At 51.9% G+C, this 14504-nt stretch overlaps 6 protein-coding genes across 6 annotated transcripts; 1 reads left to right on the top strand and 5 right to left on the bottom strand.

The window, feature by feature from the left end:
• Positions 1 to 164: 164 nt before the first annotated feature.
• BO97DRAFT_422109 (uncharacterized protein) lies at positions 165 to 1457 on the top strand (the record flags this gene model as incomplete). Its single annotated transcript, XM_025696765.1, has 4 exons — positions 165 to 463; positions 516 to 765; positions 813 to 1148; positions 1260 to 1457. 4 exons carry the CDS (start codon positions 165 to 167, stop codon positions 1455 to 1457), a joined length of 1083 nt encoding a protein of 360 aa, XP_025553911.1.
• Positions 1458 to 1677: 220 nt separating this feature from the next.
• Positions 1678 to 2947, bottom strand: BO97DRAFT_422108 (uncharacterized protein; the record flags this gene model as incomplete). The annotated part of the gene is made up of 2 exons (XM_025696764.1): positions 1678 to 2357; positions 2674 to 2947. 2 exons carry the CDS (start codon positions 2945 to 2947, stop codon positions 1678 to 1680), a joined length of 954 nt encoding a protein of 317 aa, XP_025553910.1.
• A 2806-nt stretch (positions 2948 to 5753) lies between these two features.
• Positions 5754 to 8118, bottom strand: BO97DRAFT_422107 (Zn(II)2Cys6 transcription factor; the record flags this gene model as incomplete). Its single annotated transcript, XM_025696763.1, has 6 exons — positions 5754 to 6411; positions 6501 to 6839; positions 6930 to 7088; positions 7146 to 7297; positions 7354 to 7914; positions 7984 to 8118. The coding sequence occupies 6 exons, from the start codon at positions 8116 to 8118 to the stop codon at positions 5754 to 5756; spliced, it is 2004 nt and encodes a 667-aa protein (XP_025553909.1).
• A 1946-nt stretch (positions 8119 to 10064) lies between these two features.
• On the bottom strand, positions 10065 to 10958 carry BO97DRAFT_412058 (uncharacterized protein; the record flags this gene model as incomplete). The annotated part of the gene is made up of 4 exons (XM_025696214.1): positions 10065 to 10164; positions 10233 to 10420; positions 10513 to 10653; positions 10791 to 10958. The coding sequence occupies 4 exons, from the start codon at positions 10956 to 10958 to the stop codon at positions 10065 to 10067; spliced, it is 597 nt and encodes a 198-aa protein (XP_025553908.1).
• Positions 10959 to 11229: 271 nt separating this feature from the next.
• Positions 11230 to 11671, bottom strand: BO97DRAFT_422105 (uncharacterized protein; the record flags this gene model as incomplete). Its single annotated transcript, XM_025696762.1, has 2 exons — positions 11230 to 11317; positions 11406 to 11671. 2 exons carry the CDS (start codon positions 11669 to 11671, stop codon positions 11230 to 11232), a joined length of 354 nt encoding a protein of 117 aa, XP_025553907.1.
• Positions 11672 to 12351: 680 nt separating this feature from the next.
• On the bottom strand, positions 12352 to 13888 carry BO97DRAFT_422104 (uncharacterized protein; the record flags this gene model as incomplete). The annotated part of the gene is made up of 3 exons (XM_025696761.1): positions 12352 to 13267; positions 13339 to 13637; positions 13694 to 13888. 3 exons carry the CDS (start codon positions 13886 to 13888, stop codon positions 12352 to 12354), a joined length of 1410 nt encoding a protein of 469 aa, XP_025553906.1.
• Between the last annotated feature and the right edge of the window lie 616 nt (positions 13889 to 14504).

The following is a 14504-nucleotide window of genomic DNA, read 5'->3' as shown; positions in this document are numbered from 1 at the left end:
CCATAGTGGTTCTTCCATCCTCTATATCTTCCCTCTTCCTCTCCTTTTCCCCTCTTTCTCTCTTTAATTTCAGTCAAAATTACTCTTCACCTTCTCGATCTCTCCTTCCAAGCATCATTCATTACTCCAATCTCTGCTTTCCCATCAGGCGAACACAGTTCAAGATGGCGCCCTTTCAACATTTACTCGCGTTTCTGCTTGTCTTTTTGACAGCTGGCGAAACCATGATGATCCAGCCAGTCAACACCACAGATCATTCTAGTACTTCTACCTACATCGTGCGTCTGCCAGTCACTTCGGACACTATGCCTACCGCGCCCATGCCGGTTGATACCCCCTGGCCTCCAACGAAAACACAGGCAGGGCAGCCCACCTCTTGCAATCGATGGTATCTCGTCAAGCCGGGCGACTCGTGCCAGATAATCTCCCAGCGATCTGGTGGCTCTATTTCCATGGACCGGCTGTAGGTTGTGCTCGTCAGTTGATCAGCAAGCAACCTTCGCTAAGAAAGATAGGCTGGCTTGGAACCCCGAGCTAAAGAAGAATTGCGATCACCCTCTGGTTGACTACTGGGTCTGCGTGGGCAGCATGGGCGGCTCTGGCATCACTCTTGTCTATCCCGCTGGCTCTTCGAATGTTTCCATCCCTCCATACGTTCCCTGGACTCCACGTCCATCGCAAACTATTTCTTTCGAGACCGGCATTCCCTCACCCACACAAGCTGGTCTTGATCCAAAATGTTCGGGCTTCTACCAGGCCATCACGGTATGTAGCTCATTGCATCTGAAAATTTTATAGGACTGACATAGCAGAACGATACTTGCAATCGTATCCTATCCGAGCACGGGCTGCTGAGTGAGAAGCTCTTTCATGAATGGAACCCAGCTCTCAAGAGCGACTGCTCTGGCTTGATTCCCGAATACCACTACTGCATTGCTGCTTACGACAACGACGACCTTCCCCTTCCTGATCATGTCACGACTAAGCCCAGTCCAACACCCGAGGGCATAGCAAAGAATTGCACAGCTTGGTATCAGGTCGATAAGGGTGATAACTGCAGCTTGGTTGTGACTATGTTTGGCACGTTCTCTCAGGAGCAGTTCATTTCTTGGAATCCTATCCTTGGCAAAGAGTGCTTTGGTCTCAGGGTACGTTCTATCTCTTTTCTCCATCATATTGCCTCAATACCCCTTCCTTCGACTTGGCCTGAGATTTACGTGATGTGGTTTGCCGAGGATGCATGCTGACTTCAATTATAGAAAGGTTACTTTTACTGCGTTGGTGATTCATCCACTCCCACGACTCGGACTGCGAAGCTTCCTACGCCCACGGACTTTGCTACAGTTACACCCTCACGTCATCGCAACCCGTCAGACTCGGGTTGGATGCCCGTCCGTTCTACTACCTACACCCTCCGTACGGTAACTCACACCACCCCCATCACCACCCATTGCTGAGGCAAGGTCTGACATTTAAATCCTCAGGCTAATTAGAGCACACATGGGAAAGGTATCTACGGATGTTTGGAGGGGTCAGAGTTTCGTATCTTCAATTTGTGTATAAGTTTTCATACTTCTAGCAAGACAACGAGACTAGTTGCTGGCTGCGGCAGATTTCCCTTTTCGTTCATGGGTAATAATGTAAACAGGGGCCGGTACAGTCACCGGTGTTTCGTATTCATTTGTCCGAATAATCACGATTCGGGTTTCTCTCTTTGGCCAGCAGTGCTTGTCCAGCAGATACGAAGACTGACCATCGATAGATGTATTCCATGAGACCACGGGTCGACGGGTACGGTCCGGCTGGGATACTTTCCCCGTTGGGACCCGTAACGTCATTCATTATCAGTCGTCCAAGTTCCGTAGAAGCATAGCCAATTCCTAATCCCCAAAGCCTCCAGGGACCCCATATCACCATACTCGAGGACCGGAGTGGTCGAGTATCGAGAAGGCTGCAGGCCAGGAACGGGGCCATATCTTTGAACGCACCCCCACTCGACTTCATCAACCGCCATATGACACCCACATTTCGATCCTGCGGGGCTCGGAAGTTGCGATCCCATGTATCAAACCCAGACTGGGTCATGTCCTGTAGAGAGGACGTTTGGGGAGGGGGCGCCCATACAGTAAGCTGTTCGGGGTGTAACGCTGCTTCGGGTAGCTTTACCGTGCGATCGACGCCATCTGGATGATATCCGTATATGTCATGAAGACACTCAGACACAGCCAACATCTCCTCTCGGGTAGGGTCATTGCGGATGTTGTGGAACATAGACTGACCCGATGTCAAGGTCGGACGAGGAACAACCCGTAGATGCTCGTAGAACTCGTCGCGATGCCATTCCGGGCAAACGACGCCTGTACTTCCCACATCGCCGAGCAGTTGCAAATGCCACAAGGCTCGATAGACGCGGTATTATTCAGCCCACAAGGGGGCGCCCATATCGCGTGGCGAGTAAAGCATCAGTCCCTTGAATTCGTGTAAGCCGGGCCATAGAGTAACGTAAATTTTGAACCGCTCTCACCCGTTTTAGAAAGGTGGCTAAACAGACACATGCCAATCGTTGGATGTTAGCCTGCCACGTGGATCATTTCTCTCAGCACCGCACGAGTCACACTCATCGAAGACAGGCGGATTGAATGGTCGCGCGCTATGAATCATCTAAAGAGATACCAGTGCTGTCGCTATTGTGGAGTCGGAGACTGGTACACATCCGAAAGAAGCGGTGTAGCTCATAGTTCTTGACCGGATTCACGCACAGGAAGGCCTCAATGCGGCGTATAGCATCCGGGTCCACTTCCGCATCTGCAGCAGAGGCGACATCAGGGCTCAAAAGTGCAGCCACTCGCGGCGAGACCTTGATAAGACTTTCGAGACTGACCCAATCGGCGGCGTGTTCGATTATGTTCTCGAAGAGCTCGTAGGGCAGCTCACTGAACGGATCCATGAGTGGTGGTTGAAGCAGGTTGCAAAAACCCACGATGTGTAGTTTTATGTACGTGTGTGTCAAAAACTAAATTGCACAAGGAACCTATTTCCCAGAGCCATCGACTATCCAGGTTCTTCCCTGTTATGCTTTTCTTGCAGCTCTCGAGGAGGAGAAACTGCGTACACATCGCGCTCATTCCAGTTCCCCTCCGCTTTGATATATCTTGTCACTCAAAGGACTATCGATGGAGGGTTGCCTTGCAAATATCGCGTTCCTCCTTCAACCATGGTACGCAGCCCTTCTCTACCGGAGTATATTTTCTAGCCCGAACAAGAAATGCCAATTAATTCGGAGTCCAGAATGTTATTATGCCAGAAGAGCCTTAGAATCGATGTTGTTAACGTTCACTAGTATGTTCCTTTCCCACGACCAAGTCATTGTCCTCTGAAATATCCTGGAGAATACCCTCAATATTCAATAACTTCCACGCGATGTGACGAAGTGCCATACAACTTCAGAAAAAAAAATATCGCAGCATCGGGTCGGACCGTCCAACTGAGCAGAGTGTGCCAGCCCCTGTCAACGAAGAAAAGCGCTTACACTCTGAAGACTCGCATCGCTATACAGGGAATGCATCTTCAATTCCTTGCATTCGCCTCGGACAAGCTCAACATACCCTTGCCTGCAACATCAGGATCCCTGTTTGCTACCGTCTGGAGATAGTAGCCATAAGATCGGGATGACAATCACGTAGATGGTTCGTCATGGCTCTGTTTGAGTCAAGCTCCGGTGGTCTTTGGGGCTCCTTGCGCACTCGAAACAATACCATATGTGACCATGATGATCATCGTACCCCAGGTAACCTGGCCTTTGTATGAAGCCGGCATGTCGACATCGTATATGTTCGACCAGATCTTCTTCGTCCAAGAGGTTCTCTCCGTCGCAGGCACAGGTATAATAATAATAGCTCATCATGTTGTGACAGTTGCCATCAAAATAATCATTCAATATTCACTTTGAGTGATCACAACGCAGACTTAAGGAGGAATAGGACCCTGTCGAATTTATCCTTTTAAATCATTTGCATTGTCGTCACTGAGCTGTCAACTCCCACATTGCATCATTCCTTGGCAGAAGATAGAGTACCCTGGACACTGGGTGAAGACACCATTTACGGGGGCGTTAATAATTATCCCAGCATGTGACAACCGTGTTTCGACAGTGCTGATGCATTCTCGCAATTGCCAGTCCTCCTTGTATCCAGACAAACTATTTGATGCGAATTATGAGTCATCTAAACACAGTCCAGACTTGTGCAAAGTCTCATCTACATGATACATATAGGTATCAGCTTTACCCATGGTGCACAACGATCACTTTTGTTTCTCAATCTTTTGGCTATGCTATTAGTATGGATTCTTCTAAAGCCACTACCGAAGCAAGTGTCCTTACTGCCCTGGCAGACGTCACAATTTTCTTCGATACTATGTGAGCGCCACAGTCCAGCGCAACATCTCACTATCCTTGGAGCGACCCCTGTCGAAAGTTATTGTTTCTCTCCCTGGATCTGTTTCACTTCATTCATCCATGGGGCGAGTTGAAGAGCCTAAGGTATTGGATTAGCCAGATCGAGAAGATTCTTCCGTGGGTAATTTTGCTATGGGTATGGTGCGTATGACACCTGATTCTCAACCCGAAGAACTTTGGGTTGCGGAGGAGGGTATGAGGTCATTCAGAGTGTACTTTCTCAGTAGCCTAGCTTGCACCTTGGTCAAGGTAGCTAAATTGCAGGGAGAGAAGACTATCGAGGTACGGTAGATGATGAAAATAGGTCAGGAGTTGTGGCAACTAGTCCTCATAACACGTATTGGCACAGGAGAATGGTAAAGACCTAGCGCTCATGTGGCATTTAGCTTCCGATATTATGCGTTTGGTTCACTACTATATATGTCGACGAGCCAATGGGAAGATGTATCCACAGGCTGATGTTCCAGTAAGACATGTCCAACACGTATGGAAACATGTGGCACCAAGGATAAGAAAGAACAATATCAGGGCACGTCCCACACCCTAACCACCATGCTTGCACTCTTCCGATAATCCGGCAGCACCGCTCGGGTTAAAGATGGAACAAGGCCCGAGTTACGCATTTCAGGTTGAGCGCTTCTGGATCTAGGTGCACTTCCTTCACATCTTGTTCAGATTGCTTCGGGAATGAAAAGTATCTCGGTACACATCTGCATTTTCACGACTATTTGGACTGACTACTCCCACTCGCGTTTGGGACGGTCGCCGGGAGCAGACCTCTGGACTGATTGTGCAATTGAAAGGAAGCATGTTGCGCAGTAAACACTAGCCCCAGACGAGATGCAGATTATCATTCCAAAATGCTTCATCCGATGCACATGGACAAGGGAGCCCTGCATGGTGATGTTTGCAAATTGCATGCAAGGAGTGGCAGGGAAATCCAGGAAGCTGGATTTGAATACAGGAAGAAGCCGTGATATCAAAATTGGGCTGCTAGCAACAATCGAAAGTCAAAGAAGGAAGATCCCTCATCCGGTACAGACCGCGAGTTAACACAATTCGGTATCGTGTATCGATCATGGCGCGTGCCCGGTCACCGGAGTATCACCAAAGTGATGAGTGTCAGCAATGCCATCGAAACGTAGGCTTCTTTGCTCCTCAAAGTGGGCGTTGGAATGGCTTCGGCGCGCTTGGATCAACGACAGTCGAGGACGACGAAGCTCTCCACCTGGGTGCGCAAGACTGAAAGAGACTGTAGGCGCCGGCAATAGATCCGGTAGGTAAAACGGCTCACGGTTTAGGCATTTCCTGTGCCGACCTCGGCCTCACTTTCGTCTTTGTCTTCAACCCTGTCCTGTGGCGATGACTTCATTGTGTCCGTTGAGGTCTCTCTCCCAGCTTCGTCGACCTCAAGGGTGTCCCACTTCTCAAGGAAGCTATCCAACTCGGCATCATCTAGCAGAGTACGGTCTCCAGCCGTTTTGGATAAGGAGTTTGGGTTCGGATACAGGCTCCGAAATCGCTCTCGATCTTTGCTCTCCCACATTTCCTCTTCAAATTCGGTAAATAAGGCATGAGTGTCGGGGGGAAGCATGACGCTATTCTTCTGTGCTGAGACCTGCAGCATGCGCATGATTCCCTTCATCAAGGTCCACTTTCGAGAAAGGGCGCGAGCGAAGACGCAGAGTTCGGTGAAGGAGGTCTTGTGCTCAGGATTGTCCAATTGTTCCAGCAGGGTGAAGAGAGCCATACTCACCCAATGAATGGTGGTCGGTGAGATGTAATCAACTCCCCAGCGGGCGCGGTGGATGCGCAGAAGACGAACAATGGCTAATGCAGAGTCCACGCAAAGCCGTCGCGCCGTAGTGGCCGTGGCGTTATCCCCGGAGTCGTCCTCATCAGATTCCTCCTTGAGAAGACCCCAGAGCATGATCATGAGAGTGTGATAAAAAAAGCTGTATGCCGTTAGCCATGAGGCGTCCAACGCTATGCATGATTTCTACAAGATTCTGACAGTAAAGAAGGCGGGACTGGATGTGCTTACTGCAAACTAAATCCTTGTGGCACCGTGATAGCCTCGAGAGTCAAGCACTCAGGTAATTGCGCCTTCCAGTCATCCAACCTTGATTGTGCTTCTCGAAGAATTCGGTGGAGGTCGCTCCGAGACGGCTTCGAGCCCGTCCCAAAGATCGATTTATTGGTGTCAACGTTGATTTTGCTCAGCTCACAGAAACTGTTGAAGACGCAAGATATATGCGACTGGCTCGGGTCGGCCTGCCGCGGGTATGGTAACCAGGTGTGCCCTACTTTGTGATCGCATGGCAGGCATGGTCGCTTTGGACGGTCGATCGCCAAGTACTTCATATACGCGATCGATGCAGTCCTGTGAGTTGTAAGTCTAAGGGGGATAGCACTCCGATGGAGAGGGGTTGAGCATGGGAATCATAGCGTGCTGCAAGACACGGATACGCACGCTGTGAGGTTATAGAGGCCCCAGATGGTGTTGTTGACCGCGCGACTCTCCTGTGTCTCGGTCTCCGGCGGCGGATGTGTTTTCGCATACTCCTGGGCCATACTATTGATTTGTCCGAGATACCACCATCCGACTCGGTCTTTCCCCATAGCTGCCATGCTGACGGGAAGCGAGTCTTTAGCAGAGGGTCAAGTATGCAGTGTCTGGAGAACTAACCAGACATAGAGCACCCCGCAGCCTTGGATGGTGGGCATATCCAACTGACCCTCCACCTTCTCATAATGTCGCCGCGCTTCGGCGTAGAAATGCTGCCCCTTGGAGTTCGGGTCACTAGGATCCGCGTAGGCCTCGGGATAATCGGAATGAAACTGCGAGCGGGGCTTGTCAGCGGCTGAAGGACCATTCAAGCAAATCGTCTTCCTACACAGGCTTCTGCGAGAATGCAGTTGAATAGAAATGAAGAGCAAAACTTCGAATCTAGCTTGCCGGTTTGGGCATCGCGGAGGAAAAGATCTCGATCAATCCAGTTATAGAACGGATGACTCCAGGTAAACCATAGGGAAACCAAATGGGAGACAAAATCGTCGCATTGGGTGACGAAAGTCCAGGGTGCGGCGGGCACGCGGTAGACGGGGATATCCACCAGGCGATTGATGTCCAGCGCGCGGTGGGCCGAGGCGCGCTTGTTTGGAGGCAAGCCGAGTTCCTGTCGATCGTGCTCCGACGCATGTTGGTCTATATAGAGCTTGAGCTCGCTGAGGGGGGCTCTACATCGGACGAGATTCAGCAACTGGGCTGCTTTGGCGTCGGGACTGTCGCGCAGTGAGTGGACGACCTGCCACAATGTATCGCGCTCCTCTTCCAGTTTCTCGACCTTGCGCTTGTGGGCCAGTCTCCGTCTCCCATCTTCATCTAAATCGAAGACACAGGAAAGCTTTTGTTTAAGGCATCGATCGCAGGAAGTGGCCCCGTCGCTCACTCGACACTATGATTGATGGGGTGTCAGTGGCAAGGAACGGAACCCACAGGGTTGATCGATTGGACCGATGACTACCTTGGACTTGAGACGCTTACACTCACTACAGGCCATCGAGGCCTTGCGCTGTGGGGGAAACGACAGGTGGGTGGGCGGAGGGGGCATGGCGCCGTGAGCGCTCTTACGCGATGGGGCGGGGGCGAGGGGCTGCATAGGGGAGGTGATTCATGTGAGAGGGGGGGGAGAAAAGCAGAGAGAGAACACGAGAAGACAAAGAGGATAAATGGCCATTTTCATAGCCTTTTCAGATTCCGGATTCCAGTCAGGGGAGGAGGTGGAGGAAGAGTGAAAAGGTGGAGGGAGGCAAAGAGTAAGTTAGTGAAGTGGGGGTAAGATACTAAAAATACTAAAGTATTAATGCTAATGGTTCGGGCTTGAAGCGAGGGCAGGATAATTAATCCGAGCCGTACGGGGGATGTATGATACGTATCGTGGTATGTATTGTATGTACCGTCTCGTAGGGCAGAATGCCGGAGATGGACTCCGTGATCACGTGCCCTACGCCCCCAACTGTATGGAAATGATTGCCGAACTGCGCCCGAAAACTCCCTTGCATGCCAACGCCTGGCTCTTCTTGGCTCAATCCATCGATCGATCGACATACTACGTACCGGAATGAAAAGTTATCGCCCTCCCCTCCTCGATCCCGATCGATCTATCAGAATCCACCCAATTGACTTTATCATTTCTCCGGCCAGTTCACACCGTACATATTGGAAATGAGTCCTGCGCCTTTCAGACGACAGGGATCGAGAGTCATGGCGGGGAAATTGGAGCGGTCATAACACCACATTCGCCCCCCTCTCTTAAATGCTTCACCGTTCGTTCAAACCTGTTTTACTCACAAAGGGTACAAGTAGTAGATAGCGCGTCAGGGAAATCATCCGATCCCCCTTCATACTTTCCCAGCTGAGAATGATGAATCCCGTGCCCAGGTAGATCCACACCACGACATACTCCATCAGATCAATCCAGCGGAATCGGACGCATGGAACACGGACAGCAAGAGATAGGTAATGCGGACAACGAGAAAAGGTAGGGCTAGCACCATGGCTTGGAGAATCTAGGGTGGACTGGTCAGTCTCTCGCCGGGCATTAATGCATGGGTTGGGGGGCGGTTACCGTCTGGCTCATCTCGAGTAAGATCTTGGAGGTGCATCCAAAGATTGCCCTGGACGATAGTGTAGCCCGCCTTGACCAGTTTCACCCCCGTGGCGACACCACTGGCCAATATTCAACGGGCCATGGTTCGATCATTCATTGCGTGGAACGCCACGAGGATAGAATGAGCCAGGGCATGGCGGCCGCTTGGGTCGATAATATGCACGGTAGGCGGAGGTGGCAAAAGCTGGAACGTGGAAGATGATTATTGAACCTGATTGTTGATATATACTATTTCCGGTCGGATATGCAAAGCCGACAATCACTGAGACAATATCTCTCTGAAGTTCACTGTAATTATTGCGGAAGTATTGAATCCTCTGCTATAATCGTCCCATCTTGGCAGCAATTCAGGAGCATGATGTTAGGATAGAGTCCAGGGATAGCCTCGCAAGATGAACCCCCTTTTCGGACAGTGACAGAGTTAGTCATCTTGTTTGTTTTGTTTGTGGCCCAGCCTCGTATCGTATCTTACTTAGATATCGTCCACTATGCTGGGAGGAGATTTCGAGAGCCTCGTTCAGTCGAATGGTGGACTATCTCGCGCAGGCTCCGGGGATTCTTCAGCAGGAGTTTCTTCTCACCCTTCTCATCCCCGAAAACCAGGCGTAAGGATGCTTCCAGCTGATCGCGGAGTGTTGACAAATTTACGAGCAGCTGGAGGTAGTCTACGAGGAGATGTATTGTGGCAGGCCCGACCCCTTGTGTTGGATAATTCCCTCCAACATGCACATACACCTATTAAAGTAATAGAAGAGATCAACATGAATTGAAGTCCCCGGGAAGATGGGACAGTGGCCTAACGCCGACAGGGGAGAACATTTGATCGGAAGAGTCCTTCCGGAATCTGCTTTGCATCGAATCCACGTTCCAGCCAGTGCGGTAGGCAGTTGACTTCGGAGCCGTGGTTGTAGATCAAAGAGCCACCAACAGATACATCATTGCTGCCCGAGGATGTCAGGCATATCAAAGCTGGTCAGGTCTGAAGGGTTCGCTGAAAGGTTGCCCGATGCAGGGCCGTTGAGTCCATTGTTGGTACTATTGACAGGACAAGGAAATGTTAAGTTCTTCGAGCGGACGGACAGCCCATGGATAACCTAACATACAACAAGCAAGGGAAGGAATCGACTAAAGTCTGATCAGGCTCGAAGAACGGTTTGATAAATACCAATGCATTCTTAGCGAGTTGCAGGGCATCCATAATGATGGCCTTCCCAGTCAGCGGCACAATGTGTTCGATCTCACCTAGACATTGGATTCCACGCTCCACCGTCTTGAAAACGGAATCGGCTTGCTAGGTGGCTGTTCAAGGATCGAGAACATCATATAGTATGGTAATACAAGCCGAGGCAAGGAACGTGGCCCACGAGCCGTCAAATCAAATACCAGGATATCGTTTAAATAGACGCCGTGTGCGAGGGGTCGATGAGACTCCGCGCCGCCGAGACCGACGCCTCCACCAAGGTCTGGATTCTGAGAAAACCAGCGGCGTTCTGTTCCGGCGCTGCCGTGGAGCCAAAGCAGGTGCTAAAGATCAGCGTAACAAGCACCCAGCTCTTCCCCCGAAGACTGTGAGTTGGATAAGACACGATCTTCACCACCAGCACACCGAGCTCCTGCAGCAGTAGACCAGCTCCGTCGGACGGGGACTACCGGCTGCTCACCAGTACGCTTAGCTCAAGGCAGGCGTCGCTGCGATAATCACGGAATTCATACTCCACACCCGTAAAGCCCGTATCCTGGAGCAGCATGTTCCAGGTGGACAGTGGGACACAGAAACCCTCGCCGCGATAAGGCTCGGAGCTGAGCCACCAGCCCAGCAGCAGGCCCATGATAAATCCACTCCACCGAGGGTTAGGGCCGTGATCTCGAAGAGAATAAACTTTCCCCCAGGACGGAGCAAGCTTCCACCCTCTACAGCGTAGCCCGGAGGCCCTTCGTGGCGTAAAGCACGTTGGCCGCCACCACCACGTCGTAGGACTCGAGGCTATACTCTTAAACGGCCAGGTCTTCCTCGATATCCAGGCGTCGGATCAGCAGGTCGGGTAATTTTTTAAACCGGGCCTTAACGACATCCAAGAAGGCCTCCGAATAGGTATACTCCTAATACCGCGGGCCGGTTACCTCGACCTGGTCCTGTTTCTCCCCGAGCAAGTGCAGCACGGCAGTAGTCGTGCCCCCGGTGCCAGCACTGATTTCCAAGTAAGAGGCAGGTCATGGGGTGGCCCTGAGTCAAGAGGATCACTTGATCGGGCCGCGCAGGACCCCGTGGGGCCCACTCTCCACGCAGGTGTTGATGTCCATCAAAAGTCGGTGGCTTCTGTCGGGCTTCTTCGCGGCCCCGCATTTGCTCAGGAGACTCTGAAAGGCCTGGAGGAAGCGCACGGGTCGCACCAAGTTGCTCGCTCAGTAGCTGCTCTGGCGGAGCGTCTCGGCGGGAACCCGCTGGCCCGAGACGGTCGAGATCAGTGCGCTGCAGCAGGCCCTGCTCGCTGCCGTGTTGTCCCGGCTCGATTTCCCCGATGGCCTCCGTGTACGCGTCCATCACCGAATACAGATGGTTTAAAATATTTGACGCTGTCATTAGGGTGGGTGAGCCTTTCTTTCACCATCAGTAACAAGCGGAGAGAATTCATTCGTGATGTAGGTACTGTAACCACCCGGTAATGGCCACAAATGCCACACCCCCCTCCCTCTTCATCCAGCCAACCGCCAACCCTATCACTCCTGGAGGAGCAACAAGCCTACAGCCACCATTGTCAATAGGCTTCGTTTTCCAGGATGCTTGATAATGTCATCCAATCGGTACTGGCCACCATCTCGCTCAGCAAGTTATTTGTTACCATTCTCTCTGCTGCTGTGGGTTACCCGCTGCCCTAATTCCCCTAATATTCCTTATGTTGCGACGTAATGGCCCCCATGGTCGCACATATGCCTAGGGTCTGAGCTATGTGATCTATCAAGTCCCTTTCCACCTCTTGACAGCCTATCCCGGTCCTTTGCTGGCCAAATTAACCAACCTGTGCTCGGTGGTGCACGCCGTGCGTGGCGACCAGCACGAGGACCTGTATCAAACTGCACCAACGAAGGCCCCATATTGGAGTTTCGGAAGCGGGGAGGGAGGGTAGAAGGGGAACCATCATACTAGAGTATTACCGGAGTAAATTTGGGTTTGGGCCGGTAATAACAAACGTGAAATTGCCATTGTGCTTCCGAATACCGGCGTCACAGCTTGTCCTTTCTGGCTTTCCGGCCTTCCCCCTTCCCACCTGGAACGGCTAATGGCTTCAAGACGCGATACCACCTCCCCTCCAAGGTGAGATGACTCCGCCCCTTTTGCTCCTCCGCCCAGAGCCTCTCAGTCTCGCGGAAACGCGCTAGCTCGGATTCCAGCCACGCGACACAGGGCTCTGTAACCTGTTGGACCGCCTGAAACGGCATCAGATGGCCCAGCCCCGGCAGCGTCACCTCCCGGACCCTCCCCTCGGGGATGCCCCCACTGCCTCCCACCCCGGTCCCGCATGTCTTGATCCCCTCGCGCATCTCGTCAATCTGAAGATAGGTTGCGCCCCCCAGCACCCACAGACACGATGGGCGTAGCGTCGGCAGCCGAAGAAAGACGCTCCGGGGCTCGGGGCGATACATTGGGATGAACGCAGCAAGCGGGTCGAGATCCGCGTGGGTTGCTCGCGAAATTGAGATCCGGCCCGTCTCCGGCGACCGGGCGCGGAAATTCTCGCGGATTTGGGCGAGGAGGTCGTGATACTTGGTTGTGGTAAGAGTCACTGGGGTGGTGGTGTTGTGTGGTCGGGGTGGAGAATGGGGGGGAGAAGTAGCTGATGTGGTGCTTTGGAGCCCGGCCGTCACTGCGTCCACGTCCGGATACAGCGCAGTGGGAAGCTCGCGGAACCCGTATTGCGCCATGCGAGCGACGCAGCGGGGATCCCAGCCATGAGTCAAAGCACGATTGGCACGGAGAGCCACCTCGCGGCTGGGCCAGACATCCTTGCGATAAAGCGTGTAGTTGATCGGCCCGGTGGCGTCAGTACCGAACCCCATGGGCGGGGGGGTCAATTGGATCACGGGGTCAATCAGTAACAAGGTGGTGAAGAGTCGCGGGTGAAGATACGCCAAATTAGTACTATTGGAAGAAGTCAATCAAAGTTGTCCGTTCCCAATGACGAAGAGAGGGAGGGGGGGGGTGGGTCGAACATGATATTTCCACCGAAGCTGTGTCCGACCCCCACGATCGGACGAGGCATTTGCTCGCGAAAATGGTTGATCATCAGGAAGAGATCCCGAGAATGATCCATCCAGGAACCTGACTCTTCATAAACCATGGCTTCAGATGGGTATACGATAGGGTCAATTGGCTTACAGTCCATGCTGAGTTTGTCCTCATTAATCAGTCCGCTCATGTTCATACTGGCGCAGTCGGCGACCCAGATGCTGCGGATCTGAAAAGTGTTGGCTTGCTCCAACAGCTCATCCCACAGCGGTTCATACAGTTCCTGATCATCGGGCTTGTCAGCTTTGAGGAACGTCACATTGGGGTGGGGGGTAGTACCTTGGGAAGAGCTGCTCCATGAGCGGCAATGATTGTGACGGTATCCTTCGGCACTGGCTGAGCTTGGCTTTTGGGGGTGTACTGTTTGACATGTAGGTGCAAAACATCCTCTTGATTGACGGTGCTTCCGGGATACTCCCGAATGTGACAACCTGGGACGACATGCTCGGTGATGATAAAATTCTCGCTGGACATGATAGTGGCGGGGGAAGGACAATTGCGTAAGATTGCGGGTGTTTGTGAAGGGAGGAAAGCGGCTCAAGAGAGCGAGGGAGCGAGTGGGTAATATTAATGGGGAAGTTGTGGGCACATGGCACCTGGAATAATAACCTTTGGATGTCAGCACTTGGCCCAAGATGGTCTTACCACTAGTTTACTCTAGTTTACTTCGGACTTCCCTTCCGTTCCCGCCCCCGTACCCGAACCAGATAATCAACGTTAACTCCACGCATCACATTATAGCCTGCGGTTCATTTTCATTTGTTGTCCTCCACCTAGCGTAGCAGTCGGTTCAGCTGCGGCCGCTGACTGGTTCTAGTTTACCAGATTACTTGCACAGTCCGACTCTCAGGCTGGTGGGTCACTTGAGATCATCAAACTGTTTTCTGTATAGTAAGATTCCTGTTATATAATCATATAAACTTATAAATCTTATTCCAATATTAAAAATATGAATTTTTGGTTACTCGCAAAGTCATGTGACGAGATGCGTATCACGGGATGAACGCCGAACTGCAGTCCGAATACATAAGAATCCCCACTTCCTCGCAGTCCCGAGGTCCAGGTCCAGTTCCATCCTTTCTTTTCCCCC

This window comes from Aspergillus homomorphus, assembly GCF_003184865.1.
Source record: "Aspergillus homomorphus CBS 101889 unplaced genomic scaffold BO97scaffold_7, whole genome shotgun sequence".
Taxonomy (NCBI): Eukaryota; Fungi; Ascomycota; class Eurotiomycetes; order Eurotiales; family Aspergillaceae; genus Aspergillus; species Aspergillus homomorphus.
This window is presented reverse-complemented; position numbering and strand designations above follow the sequence as displayed.